We start from the raw sequence: 18,997 nt of genomic DNA, 5'->3' as shown, positions 1-18,997 counted from the left end.
CAAGCGTATTCGGTATTGCGCGGAGTGCCCATAATGACGGGCCCCATTCATACTTACGGTCCGACATGTCTTCTGGCAAATGACGATCCTGATCCTTCTTCCTGGCATTCATTAGACAAGCCACCGAAAGTTCGCCCTCAGTTCTTCTACGTCTCCTCATTACCTATCGACGATCCATTGACCGCTTTACCTCCGCCGTCCAGCAACCAAGGACCGGGTGATGAAAGAGCTCCACCTCAACCATTCTCGGTCAAAGATAATATCGCACTCGAGGAGTCCTGGTTATCTTTGTTACATAATACGAAGTCCGAACTAGCGGTGGGAAAGCATCCGCGTGCGGGCTCTTCATCCGTCCGAAATGCGGGAATAGCGGTACCTGGGAAGGATTTCCTACTCGACACAAGTTGCAAAGGGCAGTCTGGAAGCCATGGAGATAAGAGTTGGACTGGGAGTCATAAAAGTTACCCGAGTGTTCCTGGCAGTGTTCTAGGCGATGAAGCATGTTGCAGCCCAGAGGCAAGCGTCAAGGATTCCGGAGACAGATCTCGTATTCCCTATTCTTCAAATCGCGGTATGGGTGAAAGCGATAGATCGGGCATTCTTAGTTATCGCAAGAGAGAGTCATCCCCTAGCGGTAACCCCAAGTCGACTAGACGCAGGACTGCTGGTTCCCCGCAGAGCGAAGGTGCAGCTTCAGAGGGTGTAGAAAGCACAAGCTGGCGCGGCTTCCCCTCTCGTGGTGGAACCATCAGTGGCTCGCCGTTTGCAAGGGCCCCTCTAAGTCAATCTGAAAGCGTATTTGGGCGCTCACTTGAGTCTACTTCTTCAAAAGATGGAGATCAAGTGCCTCGAGCTGATCACCAAGCCAGCACATCTAGCCATGCCACACAGAAGCCATCGGGCTTGAGAACGAATGTATATCAAGAACAGGCTCCAGATGGTTCTGTAGATGGCTCTGACAATTCTAGTGATAACCAGGAAGCTCAGCTGAAGATTCCTGTAGGTGTATCGCGGCTCCATCTAGTTGAACTACCTAATTTGAAGGTAAGATTTCTGTGTTTAATGTCCCTTTCGTTCAGAGTCTAGCGTTAAACTTGATAGATGAAACCTATATACTGGAGTCCTCTACATGATATCTCAAGCGTTCTTCGTGCAACATGGTTCTATAAGAATACCATGCTGCCCGTGGAAACGGAGCTTGCCAATAAACTCGAGGATGGATATGTATATCTGAAACCTTGGTCCGAGACATGGCAAGATGAGCTCAATAGCTGCGTGGAAAATGGCGCAGACGCCGAAATGAAAATAGTACACAAATTATGGCCGAAAGACGATACAAAGCGTCTCAGTTCAGTCACTTTAACGCGTGATCAAGAAACTTCAAGTCCTGTTCCGGGCGGACCTGAGAGAGTTGCCACCCCTAATCCGGCTATCGCCTCTCTTCATGAGTGCCGGGCTGCCGGTGGACCAGCTGCACATTCGGAAGCTGTCAAGCAGTACATCAATTCTAGTGTGATTTATGTTGATGGTAGAGATGCGCAGATTCTTCGACCCAGCTTATTACCATCGGTATCGAGAGGAAGAAGGCCACTTAGTGCAATTCGTAAAGGGCGGCAAATTGGCATACCGGTTATTCGTGGCTTCAATCGACGATTATGGGACCAGCTACATCCATCTAAGCCTAATCCTGTTGATGTCAGGAACTACCTTCGCAGTACTCAGTCCCGCACTATGTCCACAGCAAGTGGTGGTAGGCAGATTTGCTATGCTTGTGCCATAGAAGAGATGCGTCCCACACCGACTGATCTAGTACTTGTCATCCATGGCATAGGTCAGAAGCTGTCGGAACGTATGGAAAGCTTCCACTTCACACATGCTATTAATGCCTTTCGCAGGAATATAAATATGGAATTGAATAGTGAGCCGGTGTGGCCACATGTACGCCAGGGTCATGGAGGTATCATGATCCTCCCTGTCAATTGGCGGTCGACTTTGTCTTTAGAGGACGCCAATTTCGACTCTCAGGGCGTTGAGGATCCAATTAGCAATAAGTTCACCCTGCACGACATCACTCCGGAGACGATACCTGCCGTTAGGTCTTTGATAAGTGATGTCATGTTAGATATTCCTTATTACATGTCGCATCATAAGCCGAAGATGATTCAGGCAGTTGTCAAAGAAGCCAACCGCATATTTCGGCTATGGTGTAAAAATAACCCTGGTTTTCAACAAAATGGCCGCGTGCATTTACTTGCCCATTCCCTCGGAAGTGCAATGGCATTAGATATACTCAGTCATCAGCCCACACATGTACCCGATATTGATTTCGCCAAGACTAGTATTCCTGGAGACATCTTCGAATTTGACACTAAGGACTTATTCATTTGTGGAAGTCCAGCTGGATTCTTCTTACTGCTCAACAAAGCGAATCTTTTGCCGCGGCGTGGGAGGGAGAAACCTGGCTGCGAAGGTGATGATCTAGTGCGTGGTGTGGCAGGAGAAGCAGACACATATGGATGTTTGGCTGTTGATAACCTCTACAACATTATGCACACAACTGACCCAGTCGCGTACCGTGTTAACGCCGCCGTCGACAGCGACCTAGCCAACTCACTTAAAGTAACTTCTATTCCCAGCACATCAGCATCATTCTGGAAGTCATTCGGTAGCGTGTTTCGTTGGAGTTCAGCTCCATCCATAATGGCCGCCGCTAATGTAGCACCATCTCGTCCTGCCGCCATTTCAAAACTTCCCTCCAATGTTGAGCTTGAAACCCACGACTTCACCCGCGAAGAGATCGCAGAAAAACGTATGCTTCTACTCAATGACAATGGCCAGATAGACTACTACCTTTCCGGTGGCGGCGGACCCTTAAACATCCAATACTTGAATATGCTGAGTGCGCATAGCAGCTACTGGACCCTTTCAGATTTCGTGCGATTCCTTGTAATAGAAATCGCTCGCAAGCAAGGTAAAGATCATACCATTCCTGCGTTTCGAGCTGAGAAGAAGAAGAACTGGAAAGTCCACAAAGGTTGATCAATGTGGATGGTCTTCGTACTAATCATGCTGCTCCTTCTATCTGTTCGCAAATTTATAGCGGTCGAGGTGTTATTTGGTGTGATGTCATGTTCGGAAGCGTGGGATAGACTTGGATCTTTTTATTTCCCTACTTTCACAGATGATGTGCTGCTCATCATACCTTAGGGAAGTTATTCGGTTGTTAAGACATGATTTTAGCTAGGCTATGCTGGATACCTTTCTCCTTTATTCAAATTGATGTAAGAATACGTCCAATCATGGAATCGGTGTATTACTATAAGCCGTATTAATCATCATGATTTTGATACCATGAGTCAGGGATGCTTTCCGGTCATTTTGTTCGCACTATAGAGGCATAAGAACATCCCGATGGCATATGGATACTAGTGGTTAACGTCAGTCAAGGCTTGGTTTCTATTGGTTCCGGAGCTTCAGCTGGGGAGGTGAAGAATGGTAAAGCATACGGCTGGACAGGTTCCGCCGGATTGATATTCACGGTGATATCAGGTTGGAAACTCGATGCCAAATGAAGTGATGCTTATTTTCTGGCCCGTCATGAGTTTTAGAACCTAGGGCATATTCAATAACAGACACTGGCGGTGTAGCTCCTTTACGGAAAGCCTGTTTTCTAAACTCTATATGTTGTTCTATGTAAGTCGTGCAAGGTTAAGCCCTTCCTTTACCAGGCCCGGAAGCATAGGCGTGGTATTTTTTATTATGTAGAGCTGTTTATTTTCACATCATACGCTTCCATTTATTCGTCAATAGGCAATGATGGCCCCACCAACCCGAACGATTCCCAGCAAGGAACGAGAACATCAACATCCCCCATATCCTCAAGGGTGATGGAGGAAAACTCATCAAAGAATATGCCAAGCTAGACCCTGAAAGAGCAGAGAAACATGTCAAACACATTGTTCGTAATTCATCCATAACCAGAGACAAAACCAACATAGTTGCTAACGACAATAGGCCCACCAAGCCTGGGTCATCTCGTAATACCCTTGTTTTCAACACTACCAATTTCTTCAGTCCGACCTATCCAGGCTAGGCTGCATGTTTATAGTTGAAGATTTTCTTCGAGGATAACCCCGCGACTTGATAACTTTGCTAGCCGCGTTAGACTGATCAATTCCGGCTATTTCATGCACTTGTTTGATTGGGATACACAACTACATACTGCAAAGCGTATGATGAGGTTAGCTTGCCAGGAGAAGGGGGTTATCATCACTGGTATTAATTTTTGGGAGCCATCCACCTCGGGATTCGGATCTGGTTCCTCCAGGCCTTCCTTCGTAGTATTTACATGATCAGAGGAGTTTGGCTAGGTTATAGGACTTGGCTGCGAGGGAGGCCAGAATGAACTAGAGGTTTCGATCCGTTGTAGAATATGATGAGTACAGTAAATGCTTGATCCTGAGGGATGTCGATTGAGGTGGTGATCCAATGGTTGTGAAGGGGGTTCATGGGATCGTGCTTTTGGTGTCTAGCATTCATCAAGTACCGTTTCGAAAGTCCTTTGGACTGAAAAGCGATGAGGTAACAATATTCGAGAGTACATTTCTTAGGACTAAAATCGAGATAACATGATTCCACCGGTTACTGGGAGATGACACCCTATAACGGTGGTATAATATATTATCACTGAACAACATTTACTGCGCTGCTACAACCGGCCCCAGCATTAATGCCTCTACCAACACACCCTTTTCAATCTGTCCAATTCCTGGTCGAAGCACTAAAAGCGCGTTTGCGCTCGCTAGACTTCCTACCCTAGAGCTCCGCTGCCCAACTCCCCCCAAGCCTGTGCTAGAGGCGTGCAATCGGCCGTCGGAACGAGACGCTGTTACAATGGCCCGGTGGTATTCGGTGCGCTTGGGATCCAACGGGATCGCATGTGCCAAGCTGACCGAAACGAGTGGTAATCCAAGTGCTGAAGATAAGCCAGGCGCAGTTTGCTTTTCGCCCATGCCCATTAGTTTGTAGAGAGAGGGGAGTACGAATAAATTGAGTGTCACGAGCGCCGAAGCAGGGTTTCCAGGTAATGAGAAAATAAGTTTAGTCTCACGCTCTTGCTGGAGTTGCTGAGTTGACGACGTTGGTTTGAATGGGACCGTGGCGAATGTGGTCGGCTTGCCTGGTTTCATGGACACGCGGCCGAAATGGATGGTCCCGCCTAGTGTACGTTCGATAGTGGGCTTCAGCAGGTCGAGCTCACCCATTGATACGCCGCCGGTGGTGATAATCACGTCGACGCTGGAATTTGCCCGCCCCACTCCACGAAGGGCATCCCGAAGGCTCCGTTCCAGCTCACCTGCTGGTGTATCACGAGCAATTCCCAAATCAACGGTGGGGAAGCCCCAAGAGGCAAGGCATGAGAGGAGAGATGGACGGTTGGAGTCTCTAATTTGTCCTCCATGGAGCTTTCTCGGGTCGTCGTGCTCAACCAGCTCATCTCCAGTACTTAGAACACCCACACATGGCTTCTTAAAGACCTTGATTGTTTTTGCTCCAGATGCTGCTAGTAGACCGATCTCGCCGCCGACTGACGTAATGAGGTCTCCTTTCCGAAGGATTTTCGATCCCAGTGCAATATCACTGCCAGGCTCACGGACATTCTCGTTTGGTTTAATATCACCAGTCAATATCTCTACCGTTGCTTCCTCTTTACCATCAGGAGTCGATGAAGCGAGCACTGTATCCTCAACCATTACTACAGCGTTAGAATTCGGTGGGAGAGGAGCCCCTGTGGTGATCCTAGCGATAGTTCCGGGCTCGAGGGGTGACAATGACGCTCCTGGATTGGCGTAAGAAATAGAGGCCACAGGGAAAACCCCCTTTGTACTTGGTCCAACATCTGCTGTCTCAGGTGCGATCACAGCGTACCCATCTACAATGCTAGCTCGGTACGCTGGAACAGCTTCTGCAGCATAGACATCCTCGGCAATGACCGATCCGACCAAGGCAGTGGTTACGGGAACTTCAACAACCACTGGATCAGGGGTTTGTTGGCTAATCACTCCAAGTGCTTCATCCACTGATAGCATCGGGTACGGGGATTCGCGATATCGTCGATTCGGGCCTGCATTGGGATCATTTGATTGCGGTCTCTCCGATGGTGACGTATGTGCCTTCGGGGCAACATGGCCATGTCCATGACCATGAGAATGAGAATGGTGGTGGTGATGGTGATGGTCGTGTGTGTGTTCCGTTTTGCTGCCCGAGGACAACCCTGCTTCAGCTTCTAGCTTCTTGACACCGCCTGCATGAATGGCTCGAGAGTTGGCGCCAGCTGCTTGAGTGCACGCATGCGGCAGAAGCTTGAAGATCGCGTCGAGGTTCTCTTTAGCCCCTTTTGGCGAGCCAGGTAAGGTAATAACCAACGTTTTGTCCCTAACACCCGCAACAGGCCGAGACATCATTGCAACTAGAATTATTGTTAGCGAGCCCTTGAGTAGTAAGTCATATGTATACCAGCTTACAAGGTGTGACTTGCAAAGAAGCGGCAATCATGCCATGACTTAACAATTTTACGGTCAGTAATCACCGTATAATCGGTCTGAAAGATAGCTAACGCAACTCACACTAGGCCAGGGGCATGGCGATGAATCAGAGGCGAGACAGCCTAATTAACGACTTTAGCAAAGCAGAGTAACTCTGGGGTAGGTTTCAACGAACCTCAGGGGTGTTATCCTTGACCGCAAAACCCGTACCACCACTCAAAAGGATGACATTCACCCAGTTTGGTCCATCTGTCCAGTCACAAATGGCTCGTTGGATATCGAGTACATTATCAGGTACGATCTTAGTGGCCGGTCGATCCCAAGTATTTGACCCCTCCGTAGAGAAGAAAGACGTGAGAGTGTCAGCAACTCTATCCGTGGAAGGATCCTTAGAGGCAGTATCTGACACGATCAATATTGCTGCCTTGAGTTTGTCGTTTGTCATTCTGGGTGCTACCTTGTTGGAATTTTGAGAGTTGCCAGTGTTAAGAGGAGAGTTTTGTCGGATGCGGGGAACCACTTGATGATACCCTCCGAATATATACTAGTACTCCGTAGGATAAATGCCATTTAAATCGCTCAAGCTTATCAATGTCAACAATGCAACGATTGCCAATTGACTACAAACGCTTAATAAAATAATGTGAAATCTGAATCAGTGCTATACATAAGAGTGCGCTATCGTATTGATAATATCGGCACTTCCATTACTTCCCGGCGCCTGTTACTGTACACCAACCCAGACATCATGGCAAACCGGCGGGACAATCAATGCTATTCACGCATACCCAAAAGACTCTACAGTCAAATCGGATCCATACGCCATAATGCAGTATATAATAGAACACCAGAACAAAGTGAAGCTGTAACATAGAAGTCATACAATGGTTCCTACCCCGACTCGCATGGTTTTCTCTCGGAGCAAACCCCCTCTCGTCAACCATTAAGCAGCCTTACTTAAATTCGTTAGCCTTCTGTGTCACCAGAAGCCCGATGATAAGGCCGAATAAGCCAAGGACAGAGCTGAAGATCTCGATAACAAGGATCTTCACAAACCTGCAAAAATGTTAGCTCACTTACTGTTCCGACATAAATTACGGATGGGGCGAACGAACAAGCTTCCATCAGCAGCATCGGCAAGAGCTGCGCTGCTTCCATTGATACCGACAGAGATACCACAGATCAAGTTGCACATGCCCACAGTGATACCACCCCAAAAGAGTGCGTATCCGGTATACTGGTTGCTGCCGGAGAAGATTTCGTCATCGCCAACGAGATTGAGCTTCGAAGAGAAAACGATTGCCATGATGACACCATAAATAGCCACTACCTCGCAAAAGATAATGGAGATTAAGTTCTTCGTCCGAATTCTTGGTGCCTTGACACCTCCGCCGACAATCGATGAACCCGTGAGGAAGATACCCCTGGACAGCCATGCCATGAGTAATGATATAACAGGAAAAATAGCCGCAAATGAGGACGTACCACGCTGCTCCAACAACTGATAAACCTATGCACATCGCGATACCGATGTTTGCCCAAGCATATGGGGATACGGATTCGAGGAATTGACCAACCTAGGAGATGTTAACAGGGTACCCTATAAAATATATGCAACATTCAAATGTCTTTCAATACATTAAATTGTTCACCATCTCCGTGGAAAAGCATATCTACAAGTATTGATTAGCGCATATTATCAATATCCCTCTTGGATGAGATCACTTACAGCCCCCGATCACTAGGAGTGACACGGTAGCAGCACCAGCTGGATAGACGAGACCCATGGTGACCTCCAACTTCTGACACGATTCTTTAAGCTGGAGGAAACAGCAAACAAGCTACAGGGTCTTTAGACGCCTAACAAAAATCTCCCAAACGATAGAAGTATTGCTGTGGAGCGGAGCTCTTGTCCGGATCACTCGTCTGGAGCAACAGCCGCACCTTGCGCTGATGATGGATGGGTCGGGCCGGATTTAATCCGTCATCGGGAGGCGGTCGGAGTAATGCTGGCTTGTCAGTCCATAACATTTACTTACCGTACAGTTTCCCCATATCGATCCATGGGTTCGAGTTGACTTCACTCCTCCCAAATCGCCCATTTGAACAACTCTGGCGCCTTGTTTGGGTCTTGCATCTGATCTCCGATAATATTTTCTCCTTTCATGTCCTTCTATCCATAAAAACCTTGCGCACCCGTTTTACAGGCCTACGTAAAATTATTTGCGACTTTCCCTCCGCTACCCCTGATCCTACCATTACCTTTAACAAGTTTCTCTTATCACAATGGCATCCACTTCCGCTGTAGGGTCGTATTCGAACCCTTTGAAAAAGTTTAAGTATGTCCTTGTATACCAAAGCTCCCTGTAGTCTGAATTAATTGTTGACTGTACCACAGGCTGGTGTTCTTGGGAGAGCAGAGCGGTATGGATACCACGTGCCAGTTTTCCATTAGTTTATGGCCTGTGCAAGTTTCTGATTGTGACATGTAGTTGGCAAGACGTCCCTGATTACGAGATTCATGTACGACTCATTCGATAATACATATCAAGCGACCATCGGAATCGACTTTCTGTCAAAGGTATATCTCAACTAGCTAGCATCTCGAGCTTACCACTCCGCTTTCGACACGCTTTGATCGCTCATGCCAGTGTTAACTCGTTTTTCAGACTATGTATCTAGAGGACAGAACTGTTCGACTCCAGCTTTGGGATACAGCCGGTCAAGAACGATTCCGGTCATTGATCCCTTCCTACATTCGGGATTCGAGCGTTGCTGTTGTTGTTTACGATATTTCAAACGCCAAGTCCTTCCAGAACACCCGGAAATGGATTGACGACGTACGAGGGGAGCGTGGCAATGATGTTATCATTGTTCTAGTTGGCAACAAGACTGATCTTAACGACAAGCGCGAGGTTACAACTGCGCAGGGTGAAGAGGAGGCTAAGAAGAACGGGCTGATGTTCATTGAGACTAGCGCTAAGGTTGGCCATAATGTCAAGCAACTTTTCCGGCGGATAGCCCAAGCTTTACCAGGCATGGAAGGTGAAGGTAACAGAGGAGAAAGCCAAGGTTTGTTTCCTCGGCATTACGTATAAGTTCCTCGCAGCTGACTGTGACTAGTGATCGATGTGAACATCACCCCAAAAGAGACCACGACCAACGATGGATGCGCCTGCTGAATGCTGTAATGTACTACTACCTGGTCGCCACTTTCGATTACTTTCACCAATTTGTTCCCTCGATCTCAATGATGAGGTTCGAGATTGTCAATATTGCTCTGTCATTCTTAATCTGTACATTTTTCTCCCTTTGCTTCTCGAGTGGATAGCGTGTTTAGATCGAAGCCGTTTTTCCTTTTTCTCTTTTTCCTGTTTTTCATACACGGTCGCCTGGTGCTTGGTGGGAGAATTTGGCGTTCTACTTGCTGCATCGCATCAGCATCCCATTGCTTGCCCCTCAGATTTCTGCGATATCCTTTTTATCTCTAACGGCTCAGATTTGAGGTTATGGTTTTAAGATGTCATGGCTCTTGTAAGATTTTGGACAGCGTCTACGATACATATATATTATACTATTTATTTAGCATACGATCCACAACTGCATGGTGTCCCAAAATTTCAGCCAACATAATCGGGAGGAAGCGAAAAATGGAAAAGAAAAAGCTTAAGGTCAGGCCAGACATATTCGGAACATTTTCATGATACCTACCTACTTGACAACCTTCATTAGCGCTGCTAGCATCGGGAACGTTTCGTACTCGTATTGTCTGATGCGATATTGCTGACTGCCTAGGCGAATAGCCCCATCCACGAAAGAAAACCCCAGAAATTCAGCAGGGAGTAGGAAAGAAGGGTATGATTGAATTCCAGTTTTGTTCGGTTTGACCTTGAAGCAATAGCTGGAAGTACATACAACCACCCTCCTTAAACACGGTCATTGAAAACTTGCGCATTGAGCGATTCATTGGACGTAAACTCATGTACGGAGTACGGAGTACCCGAACGTCATTAAAGCGCCGCTCAGGTCTTGGCGTTCAATAGGCGAAAATAGTAGCGATCGGCGGGGCGGATCGTCCGGAAAACCAAGCCCCTGTGTGACAATACCGCATGGGCATCGTGACCCAACTGCTGCTGACTACCAGCCTTCTCCCTTTCTTCTCTTCTGAACGTATTGGCTTCCATTCCTTTTCCTTTTTCTATTGCATCCTCCCATCGCTTGTGCCACTCCCACAGTAGCCCGTCGGTGATATCAATGATGGGGTTTTCACCAACCCGTTTTCTCCGCATCCCGCGGCCAGAGGTATGTCAAAGTAAAATTTCGTGATAAATGGCCTTCCCGTTCCGTGTCTAGATTAATCGATGGTGCTAAGAATGAACTTCCCGGGTACAACAGACATTCCTCTATGTCATGAGCCTGCGGACGGGCGCTTCTCTCATCACTTTATCCTTGCTCTTGAACAAAATTAGCGGCCTTTACGGGTTGCTTGCGCTCCTAACCGGCTACCACCTTTCACCCGTCCAGCTGTCCATGTACCTTTACTCCCTACTCGCTCTCGGCGTCGCAACACTGCTCTTCCCGCATATCCGGAAACAATCGCCTCTGCAATGCCTCGCTCTCGCCTGGCTCTACCTCTTCGATAGCGTCATCAACGCCGCTTATACCGCTGCTTTTGGCGTAACATGGTTCCTTGTCATCTCTCAAAATTACGAGAGTGGAAATACTTCTGGACCCGGTAGTGAGACGATTGCTCAGACTGCCGGCTTCACCAGCCCGAAGTATGATTCGACATCTTCGCAGGGCGCCCAGTATGCCAGAAGTTCCGATGGCCTAGGCAACGCGGTTACCCAACCGGAAAGCTTCCAAAGCATTGTCTTCATCTGCTCGCTATGGATCATCCGCGCATATTTTGTTTTTGTCATGTTGGCATTTGCTCGCCAGTCTCTACGTCTTTATATCGCTGTGCCTCGCCACACTCAGCTCCCGACTCATAGCCGGAACACTTCCGTCGCCAGTGTGGCCAGCGTCGCGGACATCGATAAGGAGCCGTTCTCGCCGTTCACGCCTGATGGTCAAGGTTGGAAGGGAAAGCTTGGTCGCGCTATGATTAGCGTTGGTCGCAATTATTGGTTAGGCGAGGATGAGGATGGTAACTGGATGGATACTATGGGGCGACGGTTTCGTGCCCGCGGCGAGAGCACCGAGCTTCCCGGCCCCCTCGAAAGAGAACGGAGACGTCGATCTGGAACGGGCCCTCCTCAGCCTTCTCAATCGGCTGTCCAGGCGGCTGCCTTACAACAACCCATCTATGAGGTACCGGGTATGAACGTCAAAATGCAGGACTGGGGTGAAACTAGGTAACCGGAAGCGACCGGATGTCGCCGATCCGCTACAGGTCATCCATTCAAGTTCAGGTCAATGCTGGGGGAAGTAATTGCGTCTAAATCTATACAACGTGGGTGTCCTTGGCAGAGGAGACGGATGTCAATGCTCCTCTTCGTACTACGGACGCCTAACTCATAAGCGACGAGGCTCTGGTGTCAACAGCCTTGTCTCTTACCCAACTCACATGACGTGGTTTTCGTTACAAATTATATCACTAAAAATGGCGGGATGATCTACAAATCTCTGGTCACTAGCCATATGGCGCAAGAGTGATGACTCGACAACGCTCAGAGCTCTTTTTCTCTCCTTCCGGAGCGGATCACAGAGATGGAGTCCGAATTTCCTTTGGACAAAGGTACATTTGGCCAATAGAAGTTGTTCTTTATGGAAGCGAACGGTCTGTTTGTTCGGCTATAAGGACGGAAGGATTGGTTTTTTAGATGTGGTCCCCGGCGTCTGGGACTTGTACATTGATATCGATATGGGTTTTGTTTCAACCTTTGGCGTCTTGGGGATCAGTTTTCATGCACTATATCAGGGAATCGCATAATGTTCTATCATGAATGACAAAAGATGGCAAGTTAGTCACCACACAGGGCACAGTACTCATTTGTATGACTCAATTTGTAACCCCTCATTTTCCTTCTCTCTTTTTGTTTTTCTATTCTTGTCAAAAGCATGTCCACTTAGTCCCCTGTTGTAGAAACTAGATGATAAAGGACGAGTTGGGTTCATTAACGATGGTCCTCGACTCACCGTGCTAGGTTGTTAGCATTCAGCTGACCATTTAACCACGCCGGGAGTCTCTCGCCCGAGAGGAAATTATCTTCGTAATAAGCGCCGAATGATCAAATACCGATCGGTCTCCTGGTAATGGGAAATAGGGGGCAATTAAGGGATACACTTATATGATATGTGCTGTGCAGTTTCTTACGGAGCAATCTTCCTTTAAATGTGTTAATTCAAAATTTATTCTTGAGGCTGATGAGTGGATGTCTCCCACGTTCGGCTGCAACATGAGATCTTAAGATTAATCGTACATACAGAGTAAAAGTAACCGGCCTATCAGCATTCTGCCGAAGCAAAGCCCGCTGAAGAACTGACGTGCTCGACCTGCTGCCCGCACTTGACCCGATTAAGGATGTTTGCACCCACCGCCCGCGCACGTTTGCATCGATGTCGTGATCGCAGTCCAATGAGAATGTTGCTGATCCAACCCCGATGGCGGAGAAAGTCTATGGGGAACAAAGTCGCTGCTTTAATTTTGAAGGAAATCGTAAGGATAAACGAGAAAGAGTCAAGCTAATTTTTTATATGTCCTTAAGACTGTCACTTTCCCCTTCTTTTTTTCCTCCTTTCCCATCATCGACTGAGCTCAATTTGAGTGTGGAGTCACCGTATGCGGTGATATCTACTCTATATACCATTAGCAGTATCATCCCACCTTTGCGCTCTACATAGCGCAACTGGCAATTGCCAACATGGCGCCCGTTTCAACTGCCGGAGAGGCAGGTGAGTCATTTTCTTTCTTTCTTCCATTTCCTAGTCCGTTGCTTGTGTATTTGACTATTTCTTGCTATCATTGTCTGTCTACGAGCTGGTAATGGAGTACTAATTTACATTTCAGTGGCGAGAGTCGCCTATCTCACAAGTGACGTTGTGGTCTCCGTCCAGCCGTCCCTACGGACAGATTCTTGGTTTAGCGAGCCGCTGAAGACTCTCAAGCAAGAGAAGGCGCGCAGTATTCTGCCCAAGGGTATACCCGATGTGAGTGATTCTGAAATGTAGCTTGTTTAAATTCGGACTGTGAATTGACAAGTTCATCAGGTGGTTTCGGTACGATACAACGAAGATCCTCTCATCTCTGCTTTCCACCCTTTGCAGACTGGAGATGTAGTTTCTGTTGTTTCTAGTTCCTCTGTCCTCCTCTCTTCCATCCCTCACCTCTACCGCTTAGCGAACTTCCCTATTGTTATCCACGTTGCTCTGGAGCCTTCTCCATTCCCAGATTACTCGGTAATCAGCTCAATACGGCAGTGTGGCTTCACATTCCTGCACTCTGAGACTGTTCAAGAGGCACAAGATATCTCTATCACTGCTCATGCTTTGGCACGCAAGTCCGGAAAAGGCGTCATTCATTTCTTTGACCCTGCCAATTCTGCTCGCGACGAGCCCATTGCAGAGGAGGATGTGAATGTGATCCAGAGTGTTCTGAACTTGGGCGGACACCATGCTACTCATTCCACCGGACTTGGTGCCCAAACATTGTACACTGATTCGGGACGGCTAGCTACCGTAACAGATGAAGTTGTAGATAACACTAAGACCCCCGAGGGTGCTGCTACCCCTGCACAGCCATCTCAGACACCTTCGAGCATTAGTGTTGACAACTCGTCCGTTGGCTCCTCAAGAAGAGATAGCAGTGTTGATAGCCGTGCTACCAGCTCCGCTGCAACAACAGTGGATGCTTCTTCTGTTAGGCCAGTTAGTGCCGCAGACATCTTCGAGTGGACTTCTCAGATTTGGCGCACTCTGTCGGGATTGGTGGGTCGCAACTACAATGCGGTCGAGTATACTGGTCCTTCGGACGCCAAATCCGCTCTCTTTATCTTTGGCTCCACTGGAGTGTTTGTGGATGCTCTGTCTAAGGAGGACACTGTCAGCGAGCTTAAGAACATCGGACTTATCACTGCGCGGTTGTACCGACCCTGGGTGGGTGGCCAGATTGTGAACTCTATTCCAGCCTCTGTTGAAAAGATCGCCGTCCTGGAACAAGTCCGCAAAACTACACGATGGGGTCCTTCGTTCATGGATCTGTTGTCAAGCTTAACCCCTACCACTGCTGGAGGACGTGCTCCACAGATTGTCGGTTATAGACTTGGGTATGTTGAGCCATCCACTGCCATTCAGGCACTCCGCGGCATTGCCCAGAACTTGGACACTCCCTCTCCTATCCAGAACCTCGAAGTCGGTAGCTCCAAAGTTCCAACACTTGAGACTGCCTTGGAGCAGCCTCATATCGAAAATGCCTATCTGAAGATCTTAAATCAGCTCTTCGGGGAGCGTTTGCACATTGCCAACCAGTTGGATTCCAAGCATGCCGGTGTCTCCTCCACCATTGCAGCCAGCCCTGAATATGGATTTGGTTCCTTGATTGCCCGGATGGAACACCGCCGCCGTTTTGTACGGGAGGTTGAAGAAGCATCGAAGGCTGGCAGCTTCGCTACTGATGCCCCGAAGACATCCCTCTCAAACTGGGCTCTTAATGCCGGAGATGCATCCAAGGCCAACAGATTGGCTCCAGATGTTATTGATCACCTTTCGAAGGACGATTCCGAGTTGGCTAAGAAGCTCTTAGAATCCAGGAAGCTTTTCTATGATGAGTCTCGTTGGCTCGTTGGCTCCGATGCCTGGGCTTATGATCTTGGGAACTCAGGTGTCCACCATGTCCTTGCCTCTGGTGCCAATGTTAACATGCTCGTTATCGATTCTCAGCCATATTCTGAACGCACCGCTGCTGATCCCACACGCAGGAAGAAGGACATTGGTCTTTATGCCATGAACTACGGCAATGCCTATGTTGCCTCTGTTGCCGTGTACGGCTCCTACACTCAGGTCCTCCAAGCCATGGCTGAGGCTGAACAGTTCAAGGGCCCATCCGTAGTTGTTGCATACCTGCCCTACCACCAGGAGGACGACTCTGCCTTGACTGTTCTCCAGGAAACGAAGAAGGCCATCGACCTCGGATACTGGCCTTTGTACCGCTGGAACCCTGGAAACGAAGAGAACAACGAGCCTAAGTTCTCCCTCGATTCGGAACGTATCAAGCGTGAACTTGAAGAGTTCCTTCGTAGGGACAACCAGCTAAGTCAGCTTATGAACCGTCATCCCAAGTTTTCTTCTGCCCTCTCTGAATCTTACGGCACCGAGGTTCGGGCCCTCCAGAAGCGTAAGGCTAAGGACTCCTATGAGAAGCTTCTCGAAGGTCTTTTCGGTGCACCCTTGACGATCCTATTCGCGTCAGACAATGGCAACGCCCAAAATCTGGCAAAGCGTCTTGGAAACCGCGGTCGCGCCAGGGGACTGAAGACTATGGTCATGGCCATGGATGACTACCCCGCCGAGGACCTGTCGACTGAGGAGAACGTGGTGTTTATCACCAGTACAGCGGGCCAGGGAGAGTTTCCCGTCAATGGACGTGGTCTGTGGGAATTCGTGAAGAGCTCTGGTGACCTTGATCTATCTGCTATCAACTACTCTGTTTTTGGTCTTGGTGATAGCCACTACTGGCCACGCAAGGAAGATAAGATCTACTACAACAAGCCCGCCAAGGACCTTGATGCCCGGGTTGCCTTTTTGGGCGGACGTAAGCTCGCGGATATTGGACTTGGGGACGATCAGGATCCAGACGCTTACCAGACTGGTTACTCCGAATGGGAGCCACGTCTCTGGCAATCCTTGGGGGTGGACAAAGTCGAGGGTCTTCCTGAGGAGCCCGCACCTTTGACAAACGAGGACATCAAGATACAGTCTAACTACCTCCGTGGTACCATTGCTGAGGGTCTGTTGGATGAGAGTACCGGTGCTATCTCTGCAAGCGACCAGCAGTTGACCAAGTTCCACGGCACCTATATGCAAGATGACCGTGATGTGCGCGATGAGCGCAAAGCCCAAGGCCTTGAGCCCGCCTATAGCTTCATGATCCGTTGCCGACTTGCTGGTGGTGTTGCCACTCCCACCCAGTGGCTGCAAATGGATGCTATTAGCAGCTCCCATGGTAACGAGACCATGAAGCTCACGACCAGACAGACCTTCCAATTCCACGGTGTCATCAAGCGTAACCTCCGAGGCGCGATGCGTGCTATTAATAAAGCACTTATGACTACCATTGCAGCCTGCGGTGATGTTAACCGTAACGTCATGTGCAGCTCCCTCCCAGAGCTCTCTTCCTACCATCGCGAGGCGCATGCTGTCGCGCAGAAGATTAGCGACCATCTTCTCCCTTCTACTACAGCCTACCATGAGATTTGGCTGAAGGATGAGGATGATAAAAAGGTTCAAGTCGCTGGAGATGCTGTTGTCGATAACGAACCCCTCTATGGCCCTACTTACCTCCCCCGTAAGTTCAAGATCACTATTGCTATTCCTCCTCACAACGACACCGATGTGTATGCACATGATATTGGCTTGATTGCCATCAAGGGAGCCGATGGTCATCTGGAAGGTTTCAACATTCTCGCTGGTGGTGGCATGGGTAGCACTCACAACAACAAGAAGACATATCCTCAGACCGGCCGCATGTTTGGATATGTACCCGCCGATCAGGCCCACATTGTCTGTGAAAAGATTATGTTGGTACAACGTGATCACGGTGACCGTCAGAACCGCAAGCATGCACGTCTGAAGTACACTATCGACGACATGGGTGTTGAGGTCTTCAAGGAGAAGGTGGAGGCTCTCCTTCCAGAGGGCTTGCGTTTTGCCGAACCTCGTCCGTTCAAGTTTGCTTCCAACGTTGATACCTTTGGCTGGCTTAAGGATGAGAAGGGCCTCAATCACTTCACTTTCTTCATTGAGAATGGGCGAATTGAGGATACTGCCGACTTCCAGATGCGCACCGGTTTACGTGAACTGGCGAAGCTTGACAAGGGCGAGTTCCGTCTCACCGGTAATCAGCATCTGATTCTATCCAGCGTCAAGGATGAGGACCTCCCTGCAATCAAGGAATTGATGGCCAAGTACAAGCTCGATAACACCTCCTTCAGTGGTATGCGTCTTTCTTCGTCTGCTTGTGTCGCCTTCCCCACTTGTGGCCTGGCCATGGCCGAGTCCGAGCGCTACCTGCCAGTTCTTATCTCTAAGCTCGAGTCTACCCTCGAAGATGTGGGTCTGGCTAGAGACAGCATCGTCATGCGTATGACAGGCTGCCCCAACGGCTGCGCCAGGCCCTGGCTCGCCGAAGCTGCCTTTGTCGGTAAGGCATACGGTGCGTACAATATGTACCTCGGCGGTGGCTACCATGGACAACGCCTGAACAAGCTTTACCGCTCTTCTATCAAGGAGGATGAGATTTTGGAAATCATGAAGGGTCTCCTCAAGCGGTACGCACTTGAGCGCAATACAGATGGTGAAGAGCCTGAGAGATTCGGAGACTGGTGTATTCGTGCAGGCGTGATCAATGAAACTACTGATGGACGCAACTTCCATGAAGGAGTAAGTTAACCGTCGCTACCACACACATTCAGACTTTCCACCTAACTAAATTAAACAGGTTGCTGAAGACGAAGATGACGAGTAAAGAATTAAAATCAGGGATAAAAAGAGGGTAAATCATTTTGACTTATGTTGAGCTTCGCTTTGATTGTCATGACCACCTTTTACTACGTCAGTTGCATTGTTTTAGATTCCACGATTTTCATGTGAGCCATGGTTCATTGGTGTAGTTATTTGATTTGTTGCAATCGTCGCTTGCTTCTGTGTATACCTGTATATGCCTGACCTCTAAAAGCATTAGAGTTGGATCAGCCGAATTAATCTTCATGTACTACAGTGGGAGTTTTATCGACGCAGGTAACAGCCACCAATCTTTATGCTCATTAATGTAGTCGGTAAGCAAGTGACGCGTGCACACGGGTGACGCACCACCTGTGCTTTCAACGTGCCTTATTTTCTTAGGTAATCAAAATACTACTACCAAAATACCTAAATTATCAAAATTATATATGAAGTAGGAAGACAGGGTCCTACTTACTATATCAGCTATAAAAGATTATAAATTTAGTATTTTATACAAGCCTTCTTCAGGACTCTCCTATATCTATAGATAAAGAGGGATTCTGAATAATACACCTCCGTCCTATACTAGCAACTCCATTTTGAGGCAGTGCTGTGATGGGGCATTCTTATTTGTCTTCACAGAAACAACGTGGGCTACTGTATAGACCTTACCATGGGTCTCTATTGGTTACCTTGTTTTAGACTGTCAAACAAAATTTTATTTTACCAGCTAGTATTTCCTAATATAAAGCCAGTCATCGGTCCCAAAGTGAGAAATAAATCAATTACTT

General features: G+C 48.3%; 6 protein-coding genes across 6 annotated transcripts; 4 read left to right on the top strand and 2 right to left on the bottom strand.

Moving 5' to 3' along the window:
• Window positions 1-33: 33 nt before the first annotated feature.
• On the top strand, window positions 34-3,039 carry BDV38DRAFT_275725 (DDHD domain-containing protein; the record flags this gene model as incomplete). Its single annotated transcript, XM_032058076.1, has 2 exons — window positions 34-1,044; window positions 1,102-3,039. The coding sequence occupies 2 exons, from the start codon at window positions 34-36 to the stop codon at window positions 3,037-3,039; spliced, it is 2,949 nt and encodes a 982-aa protein (XP_031907783.1).
• Window positions 3,040-4,647: 1,608 nt separating this feature from the next.
• Window positions 4,648-7,210, bottom strand: BDV38DRAFT_263694 (bifunctional molybdopterin adenylyltransferase MobB/molybdopterin molybdotransferase MoeA family protein). Its single transcript, XM_032056208.1, has 4 exons — window positions 6,721-7,210; window positions 6,627-6,667; window positions 6,525-6,562; window positions 4,648-6,469 (listed from the first exon to the last, which is right to left on the bottom strand). Exons 1-4 carry the CDS (start codon window positions 6,988-6,990, stop codon window positions 4,698-4,700), a joined length of 2,121 nt encoding a protein of 706 aa, XP_031907782.1. The 5' UTR covers window positions 6,991-7,210; the 3' UTR covers window positions 4,648-4,697.
• A 1-nt stretch (window position 7,211) lies between these two features.
• On the bottom strand, window positions 7,212-8,456 carry BDV38DRAFT_263691 (H(+)-transporting V0 sector ATPase subunit c''). Its single transcript, XM_032056207.1, has 5 exons — window positions 8,275-8,456; window positions 8,184-8,218; window positions 8,031-8,122; window positions 7,661-7,969; window positions 7,212-7,601 (listed from the first exon to the last, which is right to left on the bottom strand). The coding sequence occupies exons 1-5, from the start codon at window positions 8,330-8,332 to the stop codon at window positions 7,499-7,501; spliced, it is 597 nt and encodes a 198-aa protein (XP_031907781.1). The 5' UTR covers window positions 8,333-8,456; the 3' UTR covers window positions 7,212-7,498.
• A 375-nt stretch (window positions 8,457-8,831) lies between these two features.
• Window positions 8,832-9,727, top strand: BDV38DRAFT_288436 (Rab family GTPase YPT6; the record flags this gene model as incomplete). Its single annotated transcript, XM_032061032.1, has 5 exons — window positions 8,832-8,884; window positions 8,944-8,969; window positions 9,038-9,126; window positions 9,215-9,617; window positions 9,669-9,727. 5 exons carry the CDS (start codon window positions 8,832-8,834, stop codon window positions 9,725-9,727), a joined length of 630 nt encoding a protein of 209 aa, XP_031907780.1.
• Window positions 9,728-10,263: 536 nt separating this feature from the next.
• On the top strand, window positions 10,264-12,462 carry BDV38DRAFT_13170 (inositol phosphorylceramide synthase regulatory subunit KEI1). Its single transcript, XM_032051306.1, has 2 exons — window positions 10,264-10,847; window positions 10,941-12,462. Exons 1-2 carry the CDS (start codon window positions 10,800-10,802, stop codon window positions 11,904-11,906), a joined length of 1,014 nt encoding a protein of 337 aa, XP_031907779.1. The 5' UTR covers window positions 10,264-10,799; the 3' UTR covers window positions 11,907-12,462.
• An 862-nt stretch (window positions 12,463-13,324) lies between these two features.
• On the top strand, window positions 13,325-18,633 carry BDV38DRAFT_13172 (sulfite reductase (NADPH) subunit beta). Its single transcript, XM_032051307.1, has 4 exons — window positions 13,325-13,442; window positions 13,558-13,697; window positions 13,758-18,143; window positions 18,202-18,633. The coding sequence occupies exons 1-4, from the start codon at window positions 13,412-13,414 to the stop codon at window positions 18,226-18,228; spliced, it is 4,584 nt and encodes a 1,527-aa protein (XP_031907778.1). The 5' UTR covers window positions 13,325-13,411; the 3' UTR covers window positions 18,229-18,633.
• The last annotated feature ends 364 nt before the right edge of the window (window positions 18,634-18,997 follow it).

Source organism: Aspergillus pseudotamarii (assembly GCF_009193445.1).
Source record: "Aspergillus pseudotamarii strain CBS 117625 unplaced genomic scaffold BDV38scaffold_101, whole genome shotgun sequence".
Taxonomy (NCBI): domain Eukaryota; kingdom Fungi; phylum Ascomycota; class Eurotiomycetes; order Eurotiales; family Aspergillaceae; genus Aspergillus; species Aspergillus pseudotamarii.
Note: the sequence above shows the minus strand (reverse complement) of the source record. Positions and strands in the feature narration are given on the sequence as shown.